Source organism: Molossus molossus, unplaced genomic scaffold (assembly GCF_014108415.1).
Source record: "Molossus molossus isolate mMolMol1 unplaced genomic scaffold, mMolMol1.p scaffold_m16_p_14, whole genome shotgun sequence".
Classification (NCBI taxonomy): domain Eukaryota; kingdom Metazoa; phylum Chordata; class Mammalia; order Chiroptera; family Molossidae; genus Molossus; species Molossus molossus.
In genome coordinates, this window is record NW_023425349.1 from 2,670,432 (window position 1) to 2,697,857 (window position 27,426).

The 27,426-nt window shown below is 63.9% G+C and overlaps 1 protein-coding gene across 1 annotated transcript in view; it reads left to right on the forward strand.

The window, feature by feature from the left end:
- Positions 1 to 27,426, forward strand: part of VAV2 (vav guanine nucleotide exchange factor 2) — a 150,691-nt gene that overhangs the window by 74,530 nt on the left and 48,735 nt on the right. Inside the window, exons 3-4 of the mRNA XM_036260401.1 lie at positions 4,681 to 4,739; positions 24,824 to 24,892. Coding sequence (XP_036116294.1) covers positions 4,681 to 4,739; positions 24,824 to 24,892 — 128 coding nt within the window. The remainder of the gene's footprint in view (positions 1 to 4,680; positions 4,740 to 24,823; positions 24,893 to 27,426) is intronic.

Genomic DNA, 27,426 nt, shown 5'->3' on the forward strand with positions numbered 1-27,426 from the left:
GGTTCCCCTACCCTACGGGGATGTTCACTGGAGAAAAGTGAGAGGAAGGAGGAGCCACCCCGTTAGCCACACGGGCTAACGTTTCATGTGTTATTGGCCTTGTCCCTCTCAAGAAGCGAATGTTTTATTATTATTATTATTATTATTATTATTATTATTATTATTATTTTTAATCCTCACCCGAGGATATTTTTCTATTTATCTCCAGCTAGAGTAGGAGGGAGAGAAAGGGAGAGAGAGAGAAACATCGACGTGAGAGGGACACGTCTGGTTCCCTCCCGCACGACCCCGACCGGGGACGAACCACAGCCGAGGTCGTGCCCTCGGCCGGCATGAACCCGTGACTCGCTGGTCTGCCGCTGAGCCAGGCTGGCCAGGCAGGAGCGTATGTGTTTGAAAGGCAGATCCTATCTCGTGCCTGTCCTGCAGCCCGTGTTTTCGCTGGGTTATGACTGTGCCGGTCAGGTCCCCGCGGACGTCGTGCAGGCTCGGGTTCCGCCGTGTGGGCGTGGCCTCCTGCCGCCCGCGTTTCCGAGTGTGTGTGAACTGCTGCAGTGACCTCGGGACCCAAGTCGTTCCGCACCCCGGGGAGCTCAGCGTCGTCGTTCATGACCCCCTGCAGAGCGCCCCGGCACCCAGATGCGGGCAGAGTCCCCGCAGCACGAGGCTGGGAGCCCTGCCGGACTGCTCCTGAGCCTTTCTTGGTGCTGGGCCCTCGGAGAGGGGCGGGTGCGGTCTCCAGAACACTCACGGGCGCGTCCACGCAGGTCAGCAGCCGGGGTCCAGGCCCGTGCAGCCCCGGGCCCCGGAGCCTGCCTGAGCCCTGACACAGCGCATGAGTCGGGGCCTGACGGCTGTGGGTTCGGGGCTGGGCCCCGAGCTCCAGGCGGCCGTGCCGTGCTCATGGTGGGAACTCCGGCGGGGTCGCCGGGCCCCTGTGGTTCCGGGTCCTGTCATGTCAGGCTGAGCCTGGCCAGAGTTTGTGAGGTGTGAGAACTCCCGAGAGGCGTGAGGATGGGCAGACTGGCGGCGGGAGGGCACATCAGGGCAGGGAGGGCTGGGAGAACGGGGTGGTCCCCCCACCCTGCTCTGAAGGAGGCCACCTGCCAGCCTCCCCGTGCCTGGACAGGATTAGAAGCTGGGGTTCTGAGACCGGCACAGTGGTGCTGCCCTGTCTCAGGGACCTGTGGGGGCCAGCGGCATAAATGTCATCAGCCTATTGCTTGTAAACCGCCCCCTCCCCAGTGCAGGGGTCCTGGGAGCTCCTTCCTGGAACTCTGGGCTCGGTGTGGTCTGCATGGATGCTGCTCTGGCCTGGACCCCACCCCGAGCTCCTGGGGTCCAGGCCACATGTCCTTTCTGCAGAAGTCCTCCTGCCTACTGCTGGACCCGTCCACACTCCTTCAGCGGTGTCCCGAGGTGGCAGTGCCGTGACCGAGCCTGTGGTGTTGCCGTCTGACCACCTGGGCGGTACCTCTGAGCCACACGGGCCCTTAAATGTTGCCGATTCCCGGGCCCCACTCTGTCTCACCCAAAGCCTGGGGTACTGGTGGGGGGCTGCATGCTAAGGCTCCCCCTGTGAGCGAGGGGGCTGATTGGCCGCTGGTGTCCAGGATCGAGACCTGGTAGAGAGCAGGCCACGCTGGTGGGACCGAGCCAAGACCTCAGACCTACTCCACGTCCCGCCCTCGGGGCTGTCCCACCCTCCTGCTCCTCCGAGTGTGACAGGGGCTGGCCATGTGCGCGGCTCCTCTCAGCGGGGCTGGTCCTCTCCGGAGCAGGTCTTTCTCCTTGTCCCCCCGCCCCCCTGCACCCCACTCCACCCGAGCACACGTTCCTTGGCTGGCCGGGGAATGAAGCCGGTGGGCTCAGGTGGAGTGGCTGGGGCGGGGCCCAGAGGCCTGAGCTGGTTGCGTGTGGGTGGGGGCGGGGCGGGCAGGGCGGGCGGGCAGGTGTCTGTCTTCATTTCATTCACATCCTGGGACGCAGGTGCGATGTGGAGAGAGAAGCGGGGAAATGTCATCCTCTGACATTTACGTTTCAGAAGAGTTGGCAGGGCCGTGGAGGGGTCTCGATCATCTCCCCAGAGTGACGCCTCTGGGGGAGCCCGGCCCCCTGCGGGGAGGTGCTCCCAGCTCTGTGTCCTTTCAGGAGGGGCCCCCGCCGCCCCCAGCTCACCCCAGCTGTGTCGGGGGTCCCATGCCTGCCCCCCGCAGCCGTGCTGCAGGGGCTCCTGAGGTCCCCTCACAGACACCAGCCGGGAAGCGGCCCCGGCGGACCGAGGGCCGGGCGCCTCCGGCAGAGCCGGGCAGGAACCCAGCTCCGAGCCCTTTACAAACCACCAGTGACAGACCCCGGCCTGGGCCGGGTGACTGTGAGATCAGGCCTGAGGCCGCTGGGGTGGCAGCAGCTGGGACCCGGGCACAGGGACGCAGCGCCAACCCGGCTCTGTCCGTGGTCCGCTGGCTGCGGCGGCCGCTCCCTGCACGAGGCTCCGCCTTCGCACTAACTCCGGGTCAGCAAGTGGGTTCTGGTCCTGTGGCAGCGCTGCCCGACGGCTGGTCCTGGGGCTGCCTCTGCAGAAGGGCCCCAGCCTGCTCCCGGCTCGCTGGGGGGGACTGCGAGGGGGCAGGCCTAGGAGGGGCTCGTGTGCCCACAGCTGCCGAGCCCTCCCAGCTCCAGCACTTTGTCAACGTAAGAAACATTCAGACCTGGGAAGCATTTTCTGAGTCTGTTTGAGCCAAAACTGTGGACAGTCGCCGGGAAGCAAATCCTCGCGGACGGAGACAATGGTCCGGAGAAGGGCGGTCGGCACCTTGTTTCACACGTTACAGTCGAAAGAGGAGACGCACGTGGGCTCCGTCTGTGGCTTCCACGGGTGATGGGTCAGGAGGCGGGAGAGCAAAGCAGGAAGCTCTGGGATTGGGTGGAAAGTGCAGTGATGGACACACACATCCTTTACCCAGGTGGGCACAGGACAGTCACCAGTCAGCAGTCGACCCAGCGACAGCGAGGGGATCTGGGGTCTCCGCAGGCCGGAGCCCATGCTTCGGGGGGTCCGGGGAAAGGAAGAGTCCTGTGACATTCCAAAGATGTGTCGTCGTAGGTGCGGAAAGACCACAGACAGGCTCAGTGAGGGCAGAGACGGCCTTTGTCGGGGAGATGCCTGCCTAGGACGGGACCAGCTGCCGTAAACTGCGTCTAGTTAAGACATTTTCATCTCAGACCGTCCTCTGTGGTTACCTTAGGTCTGCGAGTTTGCAAGGCCGCCACGCAGGCCTCCCCGGGGCTGCCAGGTTAGCACGCGCCCCCTTCGCCCACAGTTCTAGCCTCTATGCTGTAGCCAAGGGCATACAGCAATATTGCTTTAGTGTCCGTTCTCTAAATGTTTAGAGGTCTGGAAAGCCAGAGTGACAGCCACAGCCGCGTGGCTTGTGAAAGACCCCACAGAGCCCACGAGCCGGGGGGCCCGGCTGGGCCAGCTGCACAGTGAACCGATTGAGGCTTGTCTGAGGGAGCACAGGCGAACCCTGTCGTCCCGCAGGGCCCCAGCTTCCACGAGTCCCAGCCCTGGAACGTAACCACCTCCCGGAAGACAGCACACAGCGCACGGCTCGTGGGCCGAGTCTGTGTCTCCCCGGCTGAGACAGGGCCCTTCTGTACGGTTTGGATCTCCCCCGCCCCCCCGAACCTTTAAGAAATTGCCGCCTCAAGGAGATCGGGCTGCAAGGAAGTCTGAGGACTGTGTCCCAGCTGCGGGCCCTTGGGCGAGTGACCTGCCCTCAGTTTTTCTGCCTCCCCAAAGCCCACGGCAGGATAGGCCTTGGAGGGGCGTGAGGGTTCCCCAGGGAGGGGCACCCAGCAGGCACAGTGGGCTCAGTTCCTGGGAAAACGAGCACCGTGCAGGCGGTGTCTGAAATGAGAGGTGGTCATCCTGGGTGACTCCAGGTTCCCTTTCCCCGGGTGCACCTGGCATGCTCGCTCTCTCTCACAGACGCACGCGCACATGTGCACTGTGCACACTTCAGCTCGTGCACAGGGATGCACACACGAGCTCCCGCTCACAGGGGGTGCCGTGCACACGAGCACCCACAGGCGAGCTCATGCGCCCTCACGCAGTGACGTCTCCGAGGCCAGCCTGGCGTCCCTCCCCCTGGTGCCCCGTGAATCCTGTCGCTGTGCTCGCCCGTGTTGGTCTCTGTGCACCCTCTCCTGCCTCCGTTTCCTCGTGATCCTCCGCAGAGCCCGGTGCCTGCTTGCTGCCCATCGGGTTGGAGACCTGTGGAATAGCTGCACCAGGACTTCTGGAGCCGGCGGTGCGGGCGCGGCGTCGGGAGGCTGGCGGGCACGCAGGGCAGGGCGGGTGGGGGCACTGCTCGGTGCTGAGCATTCCACAGCTTCCTGGTTGACACGTCTGCCAGTCGGGGCCCACTGCCAGGACCCCCTCACGCACTCTTAGCCTGCGCCATCGCCCCTCAGGTGCCCGTGCACCAAAATGACAGATTCGGTCACCAGGACTACCAGGAGGTATCGAGCCTGAAAAACAGGCTGCCGTGTTTCTCCCCCGACGAAATGTGCTCACTGGACAGTTCTCTGTTTCTCCAAACCCTTCGTGGCAGCTTACGAGGATTTTCTGTTTTCTTGTGAAATCACAGACGCATCTTTTCCGTCTTCCCCCAGGTCATCTCTGCGGTGTCGAGACTGTCCCTGCACAATGCGGCCCAGAACAAAGGGATCAGGTGAGTCCGCAGAGCCTCCACCCTCCCTGTCCACCTCCCAGCGCCGGCCGCTCACAGACGAGTTTCAGCGGTTACCCTGTGTCTTTATCGTGGGTTTTTTTTTTTTTTTAATCCTCACCTAAAGATATTTTTTCATTTATCTTCAGATAGAGTGGGAGGGAGGGGAGAGAGACAGACATCGATGTGAGAGAGACACATCGACTGGTTGCCTCCCGCACCACCCCAACCAGGGCCGGGCATGAACTGCAGTCGAGGCCCGCGCCCTTGACCAGAATCGAACCCGTGACCCTGGTCTGCGGGCTGAATTTTCAGCGTGTTCTTGAGTTGCCTGTTGGCGGCGGCTGGCGGGCACGTTCTGACGGCTGCCAGATCTGTTCCGATTTCGGTAACGAGACCAGCGAAGGAACTCTTCACAGCTCGCCGCCGGCACTCGCCACACGCCGGAACCGGAGGCCGGGTGCAAACGAAGCGGACGTGTTTGTGGTGAACACCGGGGCAAGGGGACCCGCCCGCCTGCCGGCCTCGGTCTCGGGGCAGGAATACCTCTGCTCGGTTTTCATTCCGCTCAGACGCCTGTGACCCCTGTGGCCTGGTCTCTCACCCCTGACACATGGATGGGGCACACGTCCCACAGGGAGGGGGGAAGGGCGGCCCCCGTGACATTTCGGATTCTGGCCCACAGGTCAGGGTCAGGGAGACGTCGGGGTGGGGGCCAGGTTCCAGGTGGGGTCGGGTCGGGCACAGGAGCTGCTCTTTCCGATACCCCTGGGGGACGTGGCCAGCAGCCGGGAATGAGGCCCGGGAGGGTGGGAACTCCGGGAGGCGACCTCACCCCGGTGCCTGTGGGAGACGCCGCCACCTGCAGGCTGGGAGTCCCCGGGCCGTGGTGGCGGTGTGGGCCCGGCCGGCGTGCTGCCCCTTGGTGTGGCCGCTGGCCCAGGTGCGGTCACGGGGAGCTGCCGCCGTGCGCACCCCGGGGCTTGTTCGAGGAGTTCTCTTGTTACGTCGGACACGGGCAGGCTGTGGAAAGACGTTTCTGAACTACGAGTGTATCGCACGCAGAAGCACGGTGACGGCTCAGGGTACGAAGGGTGACAGTAAGGGAGGGCTCTGAGCCCGGCGCCGGCTTACGTCCCGGACCGCCGCCGCCTGAGGCCCGGGAGCGCGGGCAGCTTCTCCCGCAGCGGCCGGGGGTCTGCCAGGGCAGCTCACACGCAGCCCGGAGGAGCTGTGTCTGGATACGGGGCAGCGCGTGGCTTCCGGTTTTGTTTCCGACGCGACGAGGGTTGGGTCGGGGTTCTACCCATCCTGTGCCACGCGGGTCTGTGCCCCGTAGGTGGGGGCGGAGCGCCCCTGTTCCCTGGGCGTCACAGCCGGGGATGAGACTGCTGGTGGCTGAGAGTGTGGAGAAGAAGGTGGGAGCTGGGCCTGCGTCTGTCCCAGCGTGAGTCCTGCCCTCTGCCGAGTATAAAGGCCCCCGAGTCGGCCCCCGTCCCCCCAGGTCCCGTTGCCCCTTCGCCCTCACAGCCGGAGCTGAGGCCCGAGCTGCTCCTCCGTGGCTCACCAGCCATGGGCTGAGCACGCAGCCAGCCCGCCCTCCCCTCTGCTCTGGGAGCCCCGGTGGCAGTGGGCCCAGGACGGGCAGGAAGGCCCAGCCCCGCCGGCCGCGCCCTCTGGGGAGACGGTGAGCAGAGAGCAGTGGGTGGGGCTGCGGAGCCCGTGTGAGCAGGGCCTCGCCCTGGGCCCTGTGTGCTGCGGCCCGAGCGGGCGGAGGCCTCTCCCGGGCCCGTCACATGTGGGGAAATGGGGCCGCGCCGGGGTTCCCCAGGGTGTCCTGAGACGAGACTTAGCTCCGTGTTGGCTCAGCAAATATTCCCGTTTGCTTTCCTAACAGAAACAGGGTGTGGGGGGGGCCTGGACCCCCTCGGGTCTGGACTGGCTAGAAGGACTCACAGGGCCCAGGAGGCCGCTGTCCTCATGGCGGGTGGTTCAGTGAGCGGGCAGAGGTGCCGCCGGCACGGGGAGCAGGCGCGGGCGGGGTGCCGGGCAGGCCAGGCTCACGCTCCGGTCCCCCTCCCGGCTGCGTGGGGACAGTCCTCCAGAATGACGTGTGACGGCTGGCGTGGACGTTGCCAACCCGAGGAGCCCGCCCGAGCCTTGGCGTCCAGGTTCCCATTGGGAGTCCATCACGCAGACACCGCTGACCACCCCCGTGGTTGACCTGAGTCTCCAGCCCCTCCGGAGTGGGGGGCTGATCCACGTGGCCCAAGGGCACCCATAGATTCATCAGCAGCACAGGCCCTGGCTGGGTCCAAGGCCCCAGGTGTCAGGCAGGACGTCCCCAGGGCTCAGGGCCAGACCTTTGTTGGGCTCGGGGTAGGTCTGCAGAGTTGGCCTTTTACTTCACACAGGAAGGGTGGGGGCAGGAGGAGGGGGAGGGGGGACGCAAAGGAGGCTGCACCCCTGTTGCTGAGTGTCCTCAGCACCCTCACCTCCACGCTGCACCCCCCTGCTCGCGTAGACCCCGATACAGAACTCTTCCAGAGTCCTTTGTGCTTGCAGCCCTTCCTCGTTCCTTCCTCGTTGGAGGGGCGTTCAGCGGGCTCCTGGAGAAAAAAACCATCATTTTCACAACACTGGTACTTTGCATAGTGAGCTGGTTTTCCATAAAAGCCCAGTTTCACTTCTCAGAGGCTGAGGTGGGAGACTCACCATCTGAGAGCCCCACCCTGGTGCCCGCTGGATGGCAGAAGTGAGGTGGAGGGTGGTGGCCCGTGTCAGCCCATCCAGGGGACACAGCTCCTGTTGCAACAGAGCTGGTCCCCCAGGCTGAGGGACGGCTGCAGGGACGGGTGATGAAGGGCGGGGCTCTGAGTGAGGGGGACAGGGAGGCCCTGGAGTCCTTAGCCCACGAAGGGCTCCTCTGTCAGCCACCTGTGCCAAGTGACCTCAGGCACTGTTGGGGCTCCGTTACAGAGGGCTGGGCCGGGTGGCCGTCTCGGCTCACGTGCCCCCTGGGCCGAGGCCTGGGTCGGCGGTGGCAGAGGCTGGACGTTCCCCACCCCCATTGGGCTTCTGTTTGAAGTGAGTTCTCAGACTGTAAACGCACCCATATCCGAGTCTCAGCACGAGAAACCCTGGGACTGACCGTGAACACCCCTCACCCCGTGCTGGCCGGAGAGAACCCGTTTCCTTCCCTGCCGCTGCCGGAGCTTGGGGTGCGAGCTGTTACCCCGGTGCTCTTGTGAGTCACTGACCAGAAGGTGAAGCTGCTTCGGCCATAGGTCAGCCTGTTGCCTGGTGGGGTCCCCAGTTCAGCCCCTGGTGGGGGTCGCCTTTTGTCTCCAGTGGCCAGGGGTACCCTGGTGCTCAGTTCAGAGAGCGAGAGCCCAACCTCTGACCCTGTGTCTTCCTGATCCACCTGACCGTGCCGGGTACCGCTGAAGCCAGGTGACTCAATCACACGTCTCCGTCGCAGGGTGGCGCTGGGGGATCTTGGCCCTGAGCGGTTCTCCGAGGGGCCTCAGTAAGGTGAGGCCCTGTCCCGCCGCGAAGCCCCGGTGCCTCCCCTCACGTCCTTCCTGCCTTGGCAGAGACTGGCTGCGGTGGGTCTGCGAGCCCTCTCGGGCACACGCCCAGCTCCCTGCATGGTGCCCATTCAGGCCGACGCTGTCCTGTCCATCCGGTGCCGCCTGGTTAATTCCAGGTGGTCGGACTGTGCAGGGGAGAGATCGGGGCAGGAAGTGGCGATTCTCATGTGCTTAGTAGCCAGCGAGATGGCTTTTGTCGTCCCGCCTGGTGGCATCCAGTGTCCTGGCCACCGTCCTCGGAGGGCCCGCCGTAGGGGCAGGTGGGGGTGTGAGTCCCCAGGCCAGCCTGACGGAAGAGCGTGTCTTCCTCCCGTGACGATGGCGTCGGCATTGTCTGCGTCAGCCAGGGAGTCAGTAACTGGAGACATGAGCTTCCTTCCCAGGATGGGGGTCAGGCCACCTTTGAATTGTCGGGTGTGTGGGTGCGGTCTGCCTTCTCCCGCCTGCTCTTTCTCTGACGGGTGGGCTTGCACGTGGCCCCTCTGTCCAGCTGGTGCCTGCCCTGAGCCTCGTGCCCAGCTCATGGCTCGGTGGGGATGGCATCGGTCTGAAGCCCCACGCTCCAGCCTGGCCCGGCTGCCACCTCATTCCATAGCCTCTGCTGTTCGGTCCCCTCCCACATCTGCCCGGGCCGCTGCTCAGGCCCCCCAGCTGTGGCAGGACGCGCGTGAGTGGTTGCCGCCTGTGCCCGAGCCCTGGCCGCCGCCTGTGAATGGCTTGTCATCAGAACCGAGTGAAAGCCGGGCCACATGCTCAGCATGAGCTGCATGGGGCCGGTGTGACAGACAGTGGCCAGGTGACTCTCAGTGAGCCCGTCTCTACCACAGACTCGGAGGGGGGAGGGGCGCCTCCTCTCCTCTGCTCCCCACCACTGAGCAGGGCTGTTCAGGAACACGTGTGCTTCTGCCCCCTGATGCCACCAAGGAGCGAGCGCTGGAGAGAGACACGTGTTTAGAGGGGGCCGCTTCATGCCGGGAATGTGGGGAGCAGCTTCATGCTGGGCAGTCGGGGAGCGGTGGGGGGGACAGCTGCTGGAGCCTTCCTGGGGCCAGGGGTCTACAGAGACAAAACGCAGCTGAATCTCTCCGCTCCACTGCCACATGGTGACCGCCATGGTCGGGGGCCTGCCCGTGCCCTCAGCGTGTCCACAGGACACTTGTCTGGCTCATCGCATAGATTTTTATCATTGTTTCCTCCCTTTCCCAGCTTGCTTCCTCTCATCCACCCACCCACTGCCCACCTGTCCTTCCAGCCAACCACCTGTCTATCTGTCCATTCTTCCATTCATCTGTCATCTATCCACTTACATTTCCACCCATACTTCTGAGTATCTGTCTGTCCTTCCTTCCATCCATCCATCCATTCATCCATCCATCCATCCATCCATCCACTCATCCATCCACTCACCTGTCCATTCATCTGTCTGTCCATCCATCCATCCATCCACTCATCTGTCCATCCCTTCTTCATCTATCCATCCATCCATCCACTCATCCATCCACTCACCTGTCCATTCATCTGTCTGTCCATCCATCCATCCATCCATCCACTCATCTGTCCATCCCTTCTTCATCTATCCATCCATCCATCCATCCATCCACTCACCTGTCCATTCATCTGTCTGTCCATCCATCCATCCACTCATCTGTCCATCCCTTCTTCATCTATCCATCCATCCATCCATCCATCCATCCACTCATCCATCCACTCACCTGTCCATTCATCTGTCTGTCCATCCATCCATCCATCCACTCATCTGTCCATCCCTTCTCCATCCATCCATCCATCCATCCATCCACTCATCCATCCACTCACCTGTCCATCCCTTCTTCATCTATCCATCCATCCATCCATCCATCCACTCACCTGTCCACTCATCTGTCTGTCCATCCATCCACTCATCTGTCCATCCCTACTTCCATTTGTCCATCCATCCACTCACCTATCTACTCATCTGTCCATCCATCCATCCATCCACTCATCTGTCTATCCATCCACCTGTCATCAATCCACTTATACACCCATCCATCTGCCCACCTGTCTGTCCTTCCATCCGTCCTCCCTCTGCCCCACTCTATATCAGCATTGGTTGGTTGGTCTTAATGTGGTTAAGTTCACAGCTTCCCTGGTCTTGCAGGGATAAGCCTTGTCTGCTCCCAGCACAGAGTAGGTGCTCAACAGTGTTTCATAATGGGGGCAGGGGGCGGGGCGGAGACCTGGTGGGGTGCTGGGTCAGTGTCCTCATCCCTGGGTCTCCATGGCCTCTTAGGTACGGTGGGCTCACAGTTGTCGCTCCCTCCCTGGCTTGTTGTGAGGAGTCAGAAGCCAAGTCCGCAGGCTCTCAGCGTGGCAGCTGGCACACAGTAGGTCCAAAGCTGAGAGACAGGAGGGAGAGTCACCGTCTGCAGCTCAGTTTTCTCATCTGCAAACGCGGGGTCTGCCAGCACCCATCTGGACGGCTGTGGCGGTCCACACAGTCGTGCGGGGTTTCCTGGTTTCAGGTGAGGGAGCACGGGGCCTGCGGGGTGCTCGGTGGTGCCCACGTCAGAGCCCGCACCAGGTGCTCACACAGCAGGAGATACTGTGCATCCGAGGTGTGCGGCTGCTCCGACTCGTGGCTCACAAGCGTCACGATAGTCCCCGGGCCTCCGCGGGGCACCTTGGGTGCCCGAGTTTGGCGTCGTGGAGGTGGAGATGTCGCGGGGGCCACATCGCTGTGTCCTGACTGGCAGGTATCCCCATGTCAGCACGAGATCTGCTGCTGGAGGAAAACCCTGACCTCAGTGAGCTGCCTCCTGGGCTGAGACCTTGTCTGCGCTGGGCCGCGAGGTGGCAGCAAAGGTGCGGACACCTGGCCTGCCTCTGTGACCTTCATACACTCGCAAGGCCGCTGGGCTGCCTTTCAGACCCTTTGCCCGGCTCCCGCAGCTGGGACATTCACACTGGAAGACCCGTCACCCCACCTTCCACACAGGGGGAAACTGAGGCTCAGGGGGCCTCATTTCCCGTCCCCAGCAGGTGGTGACTGGCGCAGTGCGTCAGAAGCGGATGTTAGTTTGTTCGTTCTCTCGCTCGCTCGCTCATTCATTCGTTCAGTCCGTGCCTGGCGATGCCAAGCCTTGGGCCAGGTGCTGGGACACAGCGGGAAATGGTCACTGTCAGGCGGGGAGAGGGACGCTGGGTCCCTGGTCACAGGCAGGGGAACGAACGCACTGCAGGGCGGGGCACGGTGAGCGCCGGGAACCTGGCCCAAACCCAGAGATGGTGGTCCGGCCACTGGTCTGATTTTCCCCGGGTTTCTTAGCCCTGAGCGTTTCCTGGTCTTTGAAAAGGAGGCTCACGTTGGCCTGATGGTCAGAGCCCGTGGCGAGGGTCCGGCAGGGGCAAGGGAGAGCCGCTCCAAGGAGGGGGAGCCTGGGGAGGGTGTCACGGGCTGAATTGTGGCTTTAAGAAGATACGTCCCCACCCGGCTGGTGTGGCTCAGTGGTCGAGCGTCGACCCTGCACCAAGAGGTCAGGGCACATGCCCAGGTTGTGGGCCAAATCCCCAGTGGGGGGCATGCAGGAGGCGGCCAGTTGATGTTTTCTCTCATCGATGTTTCTATCTCTCTCTCTAAAATCAAAAGAGGAAAAAAAAAAAGAAGATATGTCTCCAACTTGTGAACATGAGCTTACTGGGGAAAAGGCTTTTTGCAGATGTAATTAAATTAAAGCTTCTGAGATGAGATTGTCCTGACTGTCCAGTGGGCCTGAAATCCATGGCAGGAGACCTTCTAAGAGACGCACGGCGAGACACGGGAGGAGGAAGGGAGGGCCGAGCAGAGATGGAGGCCGAGATCGAAATGCCAGGGGCCCCCACCACTGGGAGCTGGCTGGCTGCCTCCTCCCCGTGGCTCCGCCCACACCTGGCTCCGCCCACACCTGGCCTCCCACACCCAGACAATGAGTCCTGTTGTTTTAAGCCGCCCAGTTGGTGGTGCTTGGTTACTGACAGCCCCAGGACCCAGTGGGGACATGGGTTTGGAGAGGACACCCAGTGGGGTCCCTGAGCCTCTAAACATGCCTGGGGTAGGGGTTCGAGGCTGCTCTGCCAGACGCTGACCCGCCTCGCACAGCCCCTGCGCCCGAGAACTGGTTGCTGAGTGGGAAGCCAGCCGCGGGGGGGAGCTTCAGGGTCCAGAGGCTCCTCCAGTGAGCTGGGACGGGAGGGGGGCCCCCCAGGACAGAGCCCCCTCCTTTGTGGGTGCCTAGTCCCCAAACATCCAGTGTTCGGAGCAGTAAGAATGCCCACGACACTGGTCTGGACCCTGCCCATCTCCTGTCCCTCCCTCTGGGGAGCGGGCTGGCTGCGGCCCGACAGGAAGACAGTGCAAGTCCAGCAGATGTCACTGTGAGAAGTGCATCGGCAGCTGTGTGGCGTTAGCGGCTCGTTGTCAGGGGTGAAGAAAGTCCTGTCATGTTCGCTGGGGATGTGAGGTCATTAACGATACCTCTGGAGCAGCTGGGGGTCGGGGTCCCGGGCTGGGCCAGCAGTGACCCTGGCACAGTGACCCTGGCACAGATCCGCTGCCCAGGGCGTCTCCCGGCCCTCCCTCCGGCCTCCGTTCCTGGGTTGGGGGTGGGGGGTGGGCTGGCCTCTGGGGGTCGGAGAGACCAGCCTCACACCTTGTCTGCTGACCTTGGAGGCAGCTGGAAGGGAAACTGAGGCAGGCTTCTGCAGCCCCTCCCCCAGCACTGGACATTCTGAGCCTGTGTGACGCAGAGCTGCTCAGTCCCCAGTGGGGTTGAAGAAAGCTGGGTTTTCTGCCATTTGGTGAATTCCTGTCTCGGACCCTTCCTTCCTTGAGTGCCCACAGGGCCCGGCACCGTGCTCCAGCCGGGGGAGGTGGCTGGCATCCGGGCGCAGGTTTGGATGCCACGGATGTCCAGCCACGGCCCCTCCCAGGAGGGCAGAGCCAGGCACCAGAGGTTCTGGTCGAAGCTGAGGCCTGGAGCCCAGCCCGGAGGCTTGGCTGGGCCCTCGGGCCTGGACTGCAAGGTGAGGAAACCCAGGACAGCTGGCTCGTGTCCAGCCCACCCTGCCCAGCGCCTCCGATGCAGGGCTGGCGCCATCCAGAGGGCTGAGGTCCAGTTCTCCGCTCCCAAGGGGCCAAGCTGGACGCCCCTGGTGCATGGTGGGAGGCTGTGGACCTGTTCCTGTCCTCACGCAGGCGCTGGGCTGCCCAGTGCCGGAATACTCAGCATCAGCCCTGCCCTGTCATCCTGGTCTGTCGCCTGCCACGTGCCCTGCTGGGGTCCTGGGCTCTAGTCAGCTGGATGGTCAGTGTGCCTCCCACAGGGGTGCCCCTGCCCCCCAAGGACAGCATGGGCAGGTCTGGGGTTGCCCTTGGCGTTCCTGCAGGATGAGGGGGCAGGAGCACCGGGGTCCGGTCTCGGAGTGAGGAGAAGCCCTGGGGGGGTTTAGCAGGGCAGTGGCCTCGGGATTTGTCCAGCTCCCTGATCCGGCCCATGTGGTCTGCAGGGGCCCAGGGCGGAGGCTGGGACCAGTGAGGGGCTGCTGTGGAAACTGAACAGGCGTGCTGGAGGCCCAGGGGGCAACAGGGGGCGCCGGGGTGCGGGAGTGACACCCCAGGCTCTTTGGCTGGTCAGTCTCGCAGAACAGCCAGGCCTGCTGTCCGAGAAGCGTCTGGAACCCTGGCAGGGACGGTGGTCTCGGCCCAAGGCTGGCCCTGCCACTTCCCAGCTGGTCGTCTGGGGCCAGCTGTCTTCACCTCCCTGAGCCTTGGTGTCCTCACTTGTGATGAGACAGTAACCCCATCTTGGGGTTGTCATGGCTCACGGGTGGAAACCTGAGCGCCCCCCCCATCCTGAGGCATCCTGGACCCCTCATTTGGGATTCAAGGGGAGAGCTTGGGTCTCACTGGAGTCCTTCCACCCTCGCCCCAGACCCCAGCCAAGGAAGGACCCCACCTCCGAGCTCCCCGGAGCTGACCTGCTTTCTCACCGGGGTCCACAGATCCGTCTCCCACCGGAGTGTGATGGCGAGACCACCATGATCCATAGTGTTGTCTGCTGTGGCCAGAGGCGGTGGGCAGGGCGGGGTGATTGCAGGCAGGGCGGGGTGATTGCGGGCAGGGCGGGGTGATTGCAGGCAGGCCCTCGTTTGCCTCGAGTCTTGGTGGAGGCCCCCAGGGAAGGGCCCTCGCACTGGGCATCCGCACAGGCCGCCTTGGGGGCCCTTGATCCCCCCCAGCCGGGCGGGAAGTCGGGGAGGAGGAACAAGCCTCCCTGTGTCACCCCAGCACTCTGCATTTGCACAGAACCCCCAGCGGCCCCGGTCCCTGAGTAGGGTCCCCACCCAGTCCCCCAGACGTTGTGTATCCACTCAGCTCCCGCAGTGAGGGTGCAGAGCCCCTGGGGGATTCACGGGTCCTTCTCTCTGCTCGCGCTCCTGTGCCCGGGCTGAGCGCAGACCCGCCCGCTGCCCTGTCCCAGCGTCCCCCGGGCTGTGTGGCCAGGGGGCAGCGTGGCTCCACGGGCCCGGGTGGGCCGTTTCTGGGAGCACACGGCTTGCACAGGAGAGGAGGAGGGGGAGGGTCTTCGCTACCAGTGGCTGTGGAGTGTGCGGGGTGTGCTCACAGATGCCCTTGTGGGGGTCAGTTTGGGGCCTCAGGCACCTTGGGGGGGCTGCAGGCCAGGAGGTGGGCCCTCTGCCCCACCCCACCCCATGGCTGGTGGCTCCGCAGCCTGGGCAGAGGTGCCCACCCAGCCTGTCTTCTCAGGAAGCAGGCCCTTCCTTCCTTCCTTCCTTCCTTCCTTCCTTCCTTCCTTCCTTCCTTCCTTCCTTCCTCCCTCCCTCCCTCCCTCCCTCCCTCCCTTCCTCCCTCCCTTCCTTCCTTTCTTCCTCCCTCGCTCCCTTCCTCCCTCCCTCCCTCCCTCCCTCCCTCCCTCCCTTCCTCCCTCCCTTCCTTCCTTCTTCCTCCCTCGCTCCCTTCCTCCCTCCCTCCCTCCCTCCCTCCCTCTCTTCCTTCCTTCCTTCCTTTCTTCCTCCCTTCCTCCCTTCCTCCCTTCCCCCCAGTTTCCTCCGTATCAGCCCGTGGGCCTGTCCCTGCCCAGCACGCCTGAGCTGGGGCTCGGGCCCATTGCTGACCAGTTTGGGGACATTCTGTGCCGGGGGTGTGCAGTGGTTTCTCTTGGTGGAAAGGGGGTGCATGAGGCCTCAGCCCGAAGGCTGGGCGAGGCCGTGCCGGCCAAGGCTCTGGGCAGCACCTCTGGCCCATGTGCCTCTTAGTGCAGGCTCGTGGCTGGTTCCGGGCACCTTGTTCCCGGTGGATGTGTCCGAGCCTTCTGCCCCCCCGTGGCCCTGGCAGGTGTCCCCTGGGAAGAGGCCTGGAAGGAAGCCGGAGCCTGGCTTCGGGGGCTGGGCCCGCCGTGGGGGAGGACAGCCCCGCCCCTGCTGGCTTTCGCTCCAGACGGCGGCTGTTCCGAGAAGTGTGCGGAGAATCACAGTTAGCTCCCCAGCTGCCGGGAAGGCCTCCCCTGTCCCGTCCCCCGCAGGCGCTCCAGGCCCGCACCCCCTGGCCCCGCGACGGCAGGGACAGACCACTGTTCCTGATCCTGAGGTCAGGCCGGCCTCCTCCACCTTCCAGGGCCCTAATGAGAGGAAAGAAACAGCCTGGCTGGGGTTTGGGGGACCCTTGGGTTCCTCTCTGGGGGGACACTTGCATCTCCTTGTTCAGGAGCCGGCCCCACCTTCCAAACCCCCACCCCAGGGAGGCAGAGAGAGCCACCCCCCGTGCTGACTGGTTTAGGGTCCTGGGGGTAGCTTGGCCTGCCTGCCAGGCACTCTGTCCCCAGCTCCCTGTGACTCCTGCACACCTGGCCCTTCAGCCTTCTCCTGCTTCGTCCCAGCCGGAGTCCAAACACCCCTGAGGGGCTGGGCGTGGCCCTCTGCCCGAGCCACCTCCTCCGACATCAGTCATGACCACGTCCATCCAAAGTCACCTGTCTCTTCCCCTGGCGTCCCAGGCCCTGTCCACACTGCATCTCGGGAAGCTTCAGGACAGACCCGGGAGGCGGGCGGTTGATCCCCACTTTGCAGATGCGTTAACGACGGTGTTGGAGGCTCCCCCCCCCGTGGCAAGCTCATTGGCTCGGAAGCCTGTGGCCACTTCCAGCCCCTCTGTCTGACCCGGCGCTGGACTTGAGCTCTGAGTGACACACACGCCCAGAGCTGTTTCTCCTGCCCCGTGTGGCCTTCGTCCTGGGTGGCCTTCGTGGTGGGTGTGGGTCCCCCACATCCCCCTGACACAGGGCGTAGCCTGCGCGGGGAGTGTGGGTGGGTGGCGCGGCCTGGCGCTGTCCTCTGACTGCTGGCCCGGGGCCCGGGGGGGCGGTGGGCTGGGGAAAGAAATGAGATCTGCCAGCTGCGTTGACAGCCAGGCCGGGTCGCTGGAGAGCCGTTTTTAATCAGCGAAGCCCTGGCGCGCCAAGGCCTCCCTGCCAATTAGCGAGCGGCACCCAGGTGACTCTCGATAATTACACAGGCCTGCCGGGTCCTCCAGGCTGCGCTCTGCTGCGCCTTCCAAGTTCGCCCGCCGCTGTCTCCCTGGCAAGCCGGTGCCCGCGGGAGGGCCGGGCGGGGCTCCCACGGGCCCCCCACCCACGCAGGCCCTTCCTTCTGCCCGGCCCCACCCCTTGGCCCTGGTCACACCCGGTGAGATGCGGCAGGACCTGGTTTCGTCCTGGTGCCCGGACCTCCGCAGCCCACCACGGAGAATTCTGGGGCAGGTTTCAGAATAGGAAACAGGCCCCGCCAGGGCCCCCCGGGTCGTGTCACGTGATGTGCAGGACTAGGGGGGCCAGTTCGTCCTGTTTCAGCTGGAATCCCCCTCGTGCAGGCAAACTGGTGGTCACCCCCGGCAGGACAGGTGCTGGGTGGCCTGTGAGGGCGGCTTGCTGGCGGCTGGTCTTGCCCCCTCGGCCCTGCCCCTGCCCCTGCCCTCGGACTGGCCAGGCGAGCCAAGGAGGACGGGCGTCTGTGAGGCTGCCCGCCACACGGACTGTGGGAGTCGCTTTGCAGGGTCTGGTCTCTGAGCTGCAGCCCTGCTTTCTCCCCTGTCGCCCCCAAGGGGTGGCAGGGTGGGGGGGGAGGAGGCGCCCAGGCCTGGCTCTCCCACCGGAGGTGCCAGCGGAACCTGGAGCGTGGGCACTGTGACTGGACCTCTGCATGGTGCCCGCCGATCTGGGTGAACGGGTTGGAGCCAAGCGCCATCCCGGGGCTTCCTGACCCTCTGGAACGGGGACGTTTGTTCCAGGGTGACGTCCTTCTTCCTAACCACGGGGAGGAGCTGCTCGGCGGTGGGCTGGAGGACCTGGTGACGGTGCTGACCCTGGGTGTCCCTGGGCAGGGCGGGAGGGGCACCTGGAGCTGGTGCCAGGAGGCCGTGGGGACAGTGGGACTGTCTGTGTTGTGTCTGAGGCTCCTGGGGTGAGCTGCCGAGACCGGGGGGGGGGGTGACCCACACTGTCACACATGGGCACTCGCTAGGTGGAGGGACCTGGGCTAAGAGGTGTACGTGGGTTATCTCATTCAGTCCTAACGATTGCCACTCGCCCCCATTCTACAGTTGGGGACACTGAGGCTCAGAGAGGGAGCCCGCCTTGCTCAGGGTCACTCAGCGAGCCTGCAGCAGTCAGGATTTGAACCCAGGTCTGTTTGCTGCAGAGGCCTTGCTGGTAGGTCTCCTCACAGGCCTCCCATGAAGTGAAGGCGGTAGAGGCGGTGGGGTCTCTGTTTTGGTTTCTCACCAGCACTTTTTCCGGGGCGTGGGGGCACGGAGCCGGGGGAGCAGTCGGGGTGCCGGGCAGGGCGGTCCGCAGACACTTGGCTCCGTGACGAGGTGTGTGTCTGCCGCGCCAGGGGGCTTCCTGGTCCGGGTGGGGGACCCGCAGGGCAGCAGGCCCGGGAGCCACGGGCAGCCCTGGATTGGGGTCACCAGGGCAGAGGAGGCCGTGGCCAGATGCCAGGCGGTCAGCAAGCTGAGTTCTGCACCTGGGCTGGGTCTGAAGTGCTCGGGAGAGTCGGGGAGGCGAGGCGATGAAGTCAAAACAAAAAGTCATGGACACAGACAACAGTGGGGTGATCACGGGAGGGAAGGGGGTGGGGCAGTGGAAGAGGGTGGAGGGTGAGAAGGAGACTTGACGTGGGGCGATGAACACAGTGTAATATACAGGTGGTGTATTATAGAACTGTACCCCTGAAACCTATACGATTTTATTAGTTAATGCCACCCCAGTGCAATAAAAATTAAAAACTAAATGTAAATAAATCTTACTTGAAAGGAAAAGTCGGGGAGGCCCTCAGCTCGGCGCAGCGGCCCCGCCCCCACCCGCAGAGGCTGTGGGTGCCCAGTTAGATCAGCGCCGCCGACACACGGTCCCGTTTCCCGGACGCTGCTTCCCAGGTCCCAGAGCCCTCGCCTAATAGATGGCAAGTCCTCCTGCGGGGCCTGGAGCCCCGGGACGTGCCTGCTGGGCGGCCATCTGTGTGGGCATCCTCGCTGGCACCTTGGTCGTGGTCTCAGCAACTGGAGCAAGGTGGCCAGCCCTCGCAGCCCATTCCGCTGCCCTCCTGCGTCCCGGCGGGCACGCACCGTCCGAGGCGGCCAGCCCTCGCGGTCCATTCCGCTGCCCTCCTGCGTCCCGGCGGGCACGCACCGTCCGAGGCGGCCAGCCCTCGCGGTCCATTCCGCTGCCCTCCTGCGTCCCGGCGGGCACGCACCGTCCGAGGCGGCCAGCCCTCGCAGCCCATTCCGCTGCCCTCCTGCGTCCCGGCAGGCACGCACCGTCTGAGGCGGCCAGCCCTCGCGGCCCATTCCGCTGCCCTCCTGCGTCCCGGCGGGCACACACCATCCGAGGCGGCCAGCCCTCGCGGCCCATTCCGCTGCCCTCCTGCGTCCCGGCGGGCACGCACCTGTGCTTACCACCTGTGGCCCCGCACCCTCGGAGCCTCTGGTCCGCCCCTTTCCAGCCAGGCGTCCTTCCCCGTGGGGCCCTCCACAGAGGCCCTCGTTTTCAGCAGATGCTCAGCGGGGTCCTGGGGGTAGGGACCGTACTGATCCTGGAGCTGGGCTCAAGCCAAGGTCTGCTCAGAGCAGGGGCTGCGTGGACGCCTGGCAAATGGACGGGCGAAGGGGTTTGGAAGCAGGAACTGGGCCTCCTGTCCTTTGTCCGGGGTGTGGGCTCGGGCCCCCCTGGGGGACCTGTTTTCAGGTCGTCTTCCTCTGGCTGGTGACTCCTCGTGCCTACGAGATGCAGCCATGCCAACCGCAGCCGCTGGATGCTGCCGTTAACCTCGGGGGGCGGGGGGGGCAGTAATTTGGTGGGGGGCTCCCTGCGAGGCAGCGGCTCGAGCCTCGTACCACCCCGTTCTGGGGGGACAGGGTGCTGGGAAGCTTGGCAGGTGGGTTGGGTGCTGCCTGGCCCGTGGGCTCTGGCCGGGATTTTCTGCTTCCTGCACAGGCATCCCCTTAATCCCTCGGTGCTGCAAGTGGGGAGCCTGGCTTCCCAGGGGCTGGGCACCAGGAGAGGCGCCCTCAAGGAGGTCCAGATGGGGTGAGAGGAGCCCAGCCTGCCCCGGGGGGTGGGGGAGGCCTGGATGAGCGCATTCAGTATTCACCCACGGTCATGTCTGTGCAGAGAGCTTGGTCATGCTCGCTTTGCATCCCCTCCTCTTGAGGGACCTCTCAGTGCCACCGTTCACGTCTGGATGTCTGCTCTAGCCAGGGAGGGCAAGTTGAGGGGGGTAGGGGCACACAGTGGGGTCTGGAAGACCACCTGGTGCTGAGACAGGATGGAGTCAGGTCTCATGGCAGAGTGACCGGTCACACCTGCCCCAGCCCCTCCTAGGTTTACCTTACAGCTGGAATGTGGCCCCAGAAACTGCCCCAGCACCCTGTGTGCAAATGAGTCTCCCCAGTGTTAACATTGGGGTCAGTGTTGTAACATCACAGCTCAGTGGTGACTTGAACACCTCTGTGTTCTCTGATCTAGGAGCTGCCACTTGTTTTAGGGGAGGAACAGCTTGAGAGTGTCTGGCATGCATCCATCTGTTCACCCATCCACCCCCCACGAATCCACCCACCTGTCTTCCTGGCCATCCGTTCACCTGCCCTTCAACCCACAGATCCAGTCACTCCCACCATCTGTCTTCCAGACACTCATCCACCATTCATCTGTCCATCCATCCATCCACCATCCATCCATCCACCACCCATCCATCCACCATCCACCCACCACCATCCATCCACCATCCATCCACCATCCATCCACCATCCATCCATCCACCCACCATCCATCGACCACCCACCCATCCACCACCCATCCTTCCATCCACCCATCCTTCCATCCATCCATCCACTATCCATCCACCACCCATCCACCACCATCCACCCATCCACCATCCATCCACCATCCATCCACCACCCATCCATCCACCATCCATCCATCCATCCCTCGTCCACGACCCATCCATCCACCACCCACCCATCCATCCACCATCCATCCATCCATCCATCCATCCATCCACCACCCATCCATCCACCATCCATCCATCCATCCATCCACCACCCATCCATCCACCATCCATCCATCCATCCATCCACCATCCATCCATCCACCATCCATCCATCCACCCATCCACCACCGATCCACCATCCATCCACCACCCATCCATCCACCATCCATCCACCACCCATCCATCCACCATCCATCCACCATCCATCCACCACCCACCCATCCACCACCCATCCATCCATCCATCCACCACCCATCCACCACCATCCATCCATCCATCCATCCATCCACCATCCATCCATCCACCACCCATCCATCCACCATCCATCCACCATCCATCCACCACCCACCCATCCACCACCGATCCATCCATCCATCCACCACCCATCCATCCACCATCCACCATCCATCCATCCACCACCCATCCCACCACCATCCATCCACCATCCATCCACCACCCATCCATCCACCACCCATCCATCCACCATCCACCAACCATCCATCCACCATCCATTCCATCCACCATCCAGCACAGCCCCACTCCATCCACCACCATCCATCCATCCACCCATCCACCACCCTCCATCCACCACCCATCCATCCATCCACCCATCCTTCCATCCATCCATCCACTATCCATCCACCACCCATCCTTCCACCACCCACCCATCCACCATCCATCCACCACCCATCCATCCACCATCCATCCATCCATCCACCACCCATCCATCCACCATCCATCCATCCATCCACCATCCATCTATCCATCCATCCCTCGTCCACGACCCATCCATCCACCATCCATCCATCCATCCACCATCCATCTATCCATCCATCCTTCGTCCACGACCCATCCATCTACCATCCATCCATCCATCCATCCATCCGCCACCCATCCATCCACCATCCATCTACCATCCATCCATCCATCCATCCCCCGTCCACGACCCATCCATCCACCATCCACCATCCATCCATCCTGGTGCCAGGCACTGTGCCAGGTGGAAGTGGACCCAGGCTGAGAGGAGTGGTCCTGTCTTCCCCCGTGAGGTCTTGAATTGAGTCTTGAAGGTGCGTGAAGACTTGGTGGAATGGGGGGGACAGGGGATGAAGCAGAGGGAGGAGCTTCACGCTGGCTGCAGGTGCGTGGCCTCCCCGTCGCGGGCACTCCTGCCCCATCTCGGGGCCAGCCTCACTGTCATCATCCCAAGTAGGAGGCCCCCCTCTCCTCTCCGCCCACCCTGGCTGTAGCAGGAAGTCATTGATTTGGGGCTCCATTCTCAAGGGCATTTGTGGCCCCCTGGGGATGTTCGCGTGAAAGTGGATTTGTGGGCAGCAGGTGATCCTTCTGGCCCTCAGTCCCCGCTGGACAGGACAGGAGAAGGCAGAGAAGAGGACCCCCAGGACGCCGACAGCCACGGAACAGGGCAATGAAAACAGCCACACATAGGACCAATTCCTGCTTTAAAAGCAGACGGAAGGTTTTGAGGCGACTTCTGTGTCCTCGGTGTAGCGAGCACCAGCTCTGTTGTCTGGTCGGAAACAAGCCCCGAACACGCTGCCTAGGGGGCTGGTCGGAGCAGCCTGGGTGAGGAGGAGAACGGACATGATAGTGGAAGCGACGGTTCGGGGTCCTGCCAGGTGCAGAGCCGCCTGCGTCACAGTGCCCCCCCCCCCCCTTACACCCGGCAGGGGCTCCCAGTCCACGTTCAGGGCAGAGGACTGGGCCACAGAGACTTTAAGTAGCGTTTGCGGGTCACACAGAGAGTGGTGGTTCTGGGGTTCAGACCTCGTGTGCCTTGCTCCCAGCCGTCCCTGTGCTTCCCCGCCCTACCTGGCAGAGCAGGTGGCTCCCTCTGAAAGCCTCGCTCGCCTGAGGGGCAGCCCCGTGTCCAGACCCTGCACCGGGCTTCAGGCGTGGGGAGCGCTGCAGTCGATTGGTGATGTCTGTCGGGCAGGAGCAGGGAGCGGTGGGCCTGATTGGTGATGTCTGCCGGGCAGGAGCAGGGGGTGGTCCTGATTGGTGATGTCTGCCGGGCAGGAGCAGGGAGCGGTGGGCCTGATTGGTGATGTCTGCCGGGCAGGAGCAGGGGGCGGTGGGCCTGATTGGTGATGTCTGCCGGGCAGGAGCAGGGAGCGGTGGGCCTGATTGGTGATGTCTGCCGGGCAGGAGCAGGGGGTGGTCCTGATTGGTGATGTCTGTCGGGCAGGAGCAGGGGGTGGTCCTGATTGGTGATGTCTGCCGGGCAGGAGCAGGGGGCGGTGGTCCTGATTGGTGATGTCTGCCGGGCAGGAGCAGGGGGCGGTGGGCCTGGGTTTGCTGACGCCCAGCTGGAAGGTGGACCCTCCAGCAGGGGGTGGGGCACAGGTGCCCCTCCTTGTCAGTCTTAAGTGGCGCTCATAAAATAAAATGACTTCGGCCTTAAGTATAGTCCCTGCGTCATGACCGGTGTTCACCTCGTCCACTGTGTCTTTTCCCGGTCTGGAAGTAACACCGACCACTGGGAAGAGGCGGAGATGCCCGCGAGGTGGCTGGGGAGGGGATGCTCTACCTCTGGGGACCCACAACCTCTTCTCAGCCTGGTTGAACGTTCCAGCACTTTCCGTGGTCACCTGGGTGGGCCAGAACCTGCGGCACTCGGGCAGATTAGGAACCGGGCTGGGTTCCCAGCCCACGCCCCACCCAGCAGGGTCGGGGTCAGCCCCGGCTCTGTGTGCTGGGAGTGACTTCCCGGCTGAGCGTGGGGCTGGTCAGCGAGGGGCCCTCGCTTGCTGATGGCAGGTGTGTCCTGGTGGCCTGCAGTTCTCCCTGTGACCTGGGCTCACTGCTGTGCTCCTCCCTTCCTGCCACAGGATGCCCAGTGGGGATGCCGTTGTCATGGTGATGGGAGGAAGGGGGAGGGCTGCCGAGAGGAGAGGGAGCCCACCTCAGAGAGGTCATGCGGGGTCACGCTGCCCCTTGGACTTGGGTTACTGCATGAAGCCATGGGAAAGGGCACCATTGGTCTGGCAGGTCAGAACCAGGGTCACGGCAGGTCTGGGACAGCTGGGCAGGACCCAGGCCTTTAGCTCCTGGCTCAGTGGAGCCCCTCCCCAGGCCCCCAGGCCTCTGATCCCCTCCCCCCAGCCCCTGCCGAGCACATGCAAGCAGACTAGGTCGAGAAAACCACAGCGGGGTCTCCCTACGAGATCTCAGTAAGGGGCCTCCTACCAGAACTCCTGTCCCTGGCTGCAGAGGTGCTTGGTTCAATTAAAGGGCATTTTCCTCTCCCTCCAGAGGTGGGTGGGCTTGAAGGAGCCCCCACCCCCCGGAGGCAGTTAGTGGGCTCTCCGGCCCATCTTCCTTCCCGGAGGCTGGCCTCCGGGTGGGCGGCGTGGGGGTGAGCGCCATTCCCCTCTCAGGGGTCAGTGAGTACAGGTGGTGCGCAGCCACCCCACACCACATGCTGCCATGGTCTTCTGTCCCCAAAGCGCGCTACCCTGGGGGTGCAGGGCAGGCTCTCCGGAAGCTCGCCCTCCCTGGCAGCTTCCCCCCTGGGGGCCCTCCTCCGGGTGTTGGACCTGGCAGCTGTCCCTGAGGATGCCCAGGGGAGCCCACACCCCCTTTCGAGAGTTCCCTTGGAGCGTGGAGGCTGGATTGTCACATGGGAGGAGAGCGTCCTGCCGTCCCTGACCCAGTTCTCTGGTTTGCCACGGGGACACCGGGCACAGGGGGGAGGGGAGGCTGTAGGGTCCAGGCCGGGCGTGGGTCTCCTCACCCCGCACGTCTGCCTGGCTGGCTCTGTGACACGCGTGTCACACGGACCCCGTTGCCTTCCGTGAGAAGCAGACAGACGGGCCGTGTGCTCCCGCGGCAGAGCCGCCCCAGGCCCGCCCCAGGGCCCCAGGGACCCCATCTCACTGTTGCTCTTCTCCCCAGGCCCTTCCCCTCGGAGGAGACCGCGGAGGACGAGGACGACGTGTACCGCAGCCTGGAGGAGCTGGCTGAGTAAGGAACCAGGCGGGGGCAGGGCGGGGGTAGGGCGGGTGCACGGGGCCCCCCGGAGTCTCAGAGACACCCCCTCCTGCCTGGCTGTGGGTGCGGGGCCCCGGCAGAGTGGGAGTGGGGGCTTCTGCGCGCCCTCAATCAGGAGCACGTCTGCACCTCGCACCTCCCTCCGCGTTGGAAGGCTCCCAGCGTGTCTGGGGGGACACGGAGTGTCTTTCTCCCCAGGTCACTTCCTGAAGGAGGTGTTTCTGCACCTGGATGCCGGGTTGGGGGATGTGGGCATCTCCAGAGCTGGGGTCCTTGGAGCAAGGGCCACCACAGGGGCAGAGTGTGGGCCCGGGTTGTCTGGTGTCCCGACAGGGCGGCATGGGGCTGAGCCCAGGCCGCCTAAAGCCACAGGGGTGTCTCCCTTTTCTGGGTGGCCCTGTCTTTGTGATGCTTCGTTCCTGCCTCCTTCCTGTCTCTGAGGACTCCTTGTGGCACCCGCACACAGCCCCGGCCTGGCCATCCATTTGGGGGGGGTTCGCCTGGCAGCCCGGGGCGCCCCAGGACCGACAGGAGCCCTGAAGAGATGGCCCGGCTCTGCAGGTTCAGCTGTGGCTGCGGTGGCATCGTGTGGCCTCTACCCAGGGCCCAGCCGCTTCCCTGAGAAGGGGCGGCGGAGGGAGGAGGCAGGGGTACCCCATTCTGTAGGGCGGGGAGCCCGAGCCCTAGCAGCGACAGGCTTGCCCAGGCTCTGGGGGGGGCTGCTGGTGGCCCCTGACCTGGCTGGCCGCTGCCCTCAGGCCCGGCAGAGAGCCCTGGACCGCCCTGCTGAGGGGGAGCCTCTTTCCTGCCTGAGGGCAGACGATTTGGTCCCCGATAAAGGGTTGTATTTTCTGGGGAGACTCTAGTGTCCCCGTTTCTCTTCCCCATAGAGCACAGGCCAGGACGAGAGCAGCGTTGGCTGGGCTTCTGTCCATCTGCATCCACGCCGCCTCGGTGTTGGCCAGGCAGATGTCCTTAGCGGGGTCCTCTCTATTTCAAACCGTCCGGGTCATTCAGAAACCAGGGGTCAGCGTTGTGCGGTGGCCCGATCGCCTTGTTTACGTGAATGAAACCCCAGGGGGCAGCTGCCACCAGCCCGCTTCCCGGGCCCTGCAGGGAGCCCACGGGGGGCATGGAGCTCTTCGAGACGTCTGGTCAACCCCATGTGGGTGAGGGCTGGGGAGCACCCTGGAGGGCACAGCGGGGGCCTGGGCAGCCCACCTGGACGCCACGCCCGCTCTGACCAGTCCCGGGACCAGAGTGGGACTGAGAAGATGACAGAAAGCCAACGCGCCTGTCCTTTGAGTGTGGGGCTGACTGCAGACGTGTTCACCCCACCTGTAGGGATGAGGACACCGAGGCTCAGAGGGCCTGGACTGGAAGGAGGTTCCCCAGGGGTGAGGATCCCCAGCCCCCCGCCCTCCATCCCCTTTCAGCCTCTTGCTGGCTGAACTGAGGGTTGGACGACCCCCCCGCCCACCAGCCACCTTGGAGACCCTTTGTGTCTGCCCAATCCAGGACTGGGTGTCTCCCCCTGGGAAACCCCTCATACTCCCACCCAGCCAGCATCACCGTCCCACCCACCCTGCAGAGCACCTACCCATTTGGCTTGCGTGGGGTGCACAGTGAGTGAGGCCTAAATGCCTGTCTCCCAGAGCCTGGGAGGTTCCTGAGGCCTGGCCTCCGTCCAGGTCTCCCAGCGGCTCGGGCTGTGCCCATGGCAGAGACAAGCCCCGGTGCCCGAGACCGAGCCTTCGTGGGGCCAGGTGCTGCTGCCTCCTCTCTGTATACCCATCGCCCCAGTGGCTCGCTGAGGTCTGTTCTGCAGGTATCCCCACTTTACAGATAGGGAAACTGAGGCTTAGCGAGCGGATGCCCTGGTCCCTGCCACTCAGCTAGCATTGTGACTCCCCATTTGTGCCCTAGCGTCTCTGCCATGCAAAGTCGGAGCCCCCAGAGCTTGGGGAGCCCCCTGTCCATGCCGAGGGCGAGGCCCATCATGATTCGCCCTTTCTCCCAAGTCCCCGACCTGAGGTGGGGGTCCGTGCCCTCCGGAAACCGCCCTCAGTGGTCAGCAGACCGAGGGCCCCATGTGCAGCTGGGACACGGCCAGGGCCCTCCCCTCCGCCGCCTCGGGTGCAGTCGGTTTTGAGGTTCCTGCTCGGAGCATCAGGCAGCAGCGACCGGGGCGCCCACGCCCCCTTTCTCTGCCCCGTCCAGCGTGACCGAGTGCATGGGGCAGAATCTCTCGGATGCGGGGGCAGCCAGGGCCGAGCGGCCCCGCACAGCTCAGGAGCGCCACTCGACACCGGAGCGAGCCTCTTGGTCCCCCGAGCTCCTCACGGCCGCCGTTATTGCAAACATAAATCATGGATTGTAGGGACGGGATGAATTCGAGTCTTTAACTTGCGCTGTGGTCCCAGCGGCTCCAGTTTAATAAATTTTTCATGCTTTTCTCCCCCTTCTCCTTCCACGGAGGAGCAAGATTTCCGAGCATCCTGTCCCCC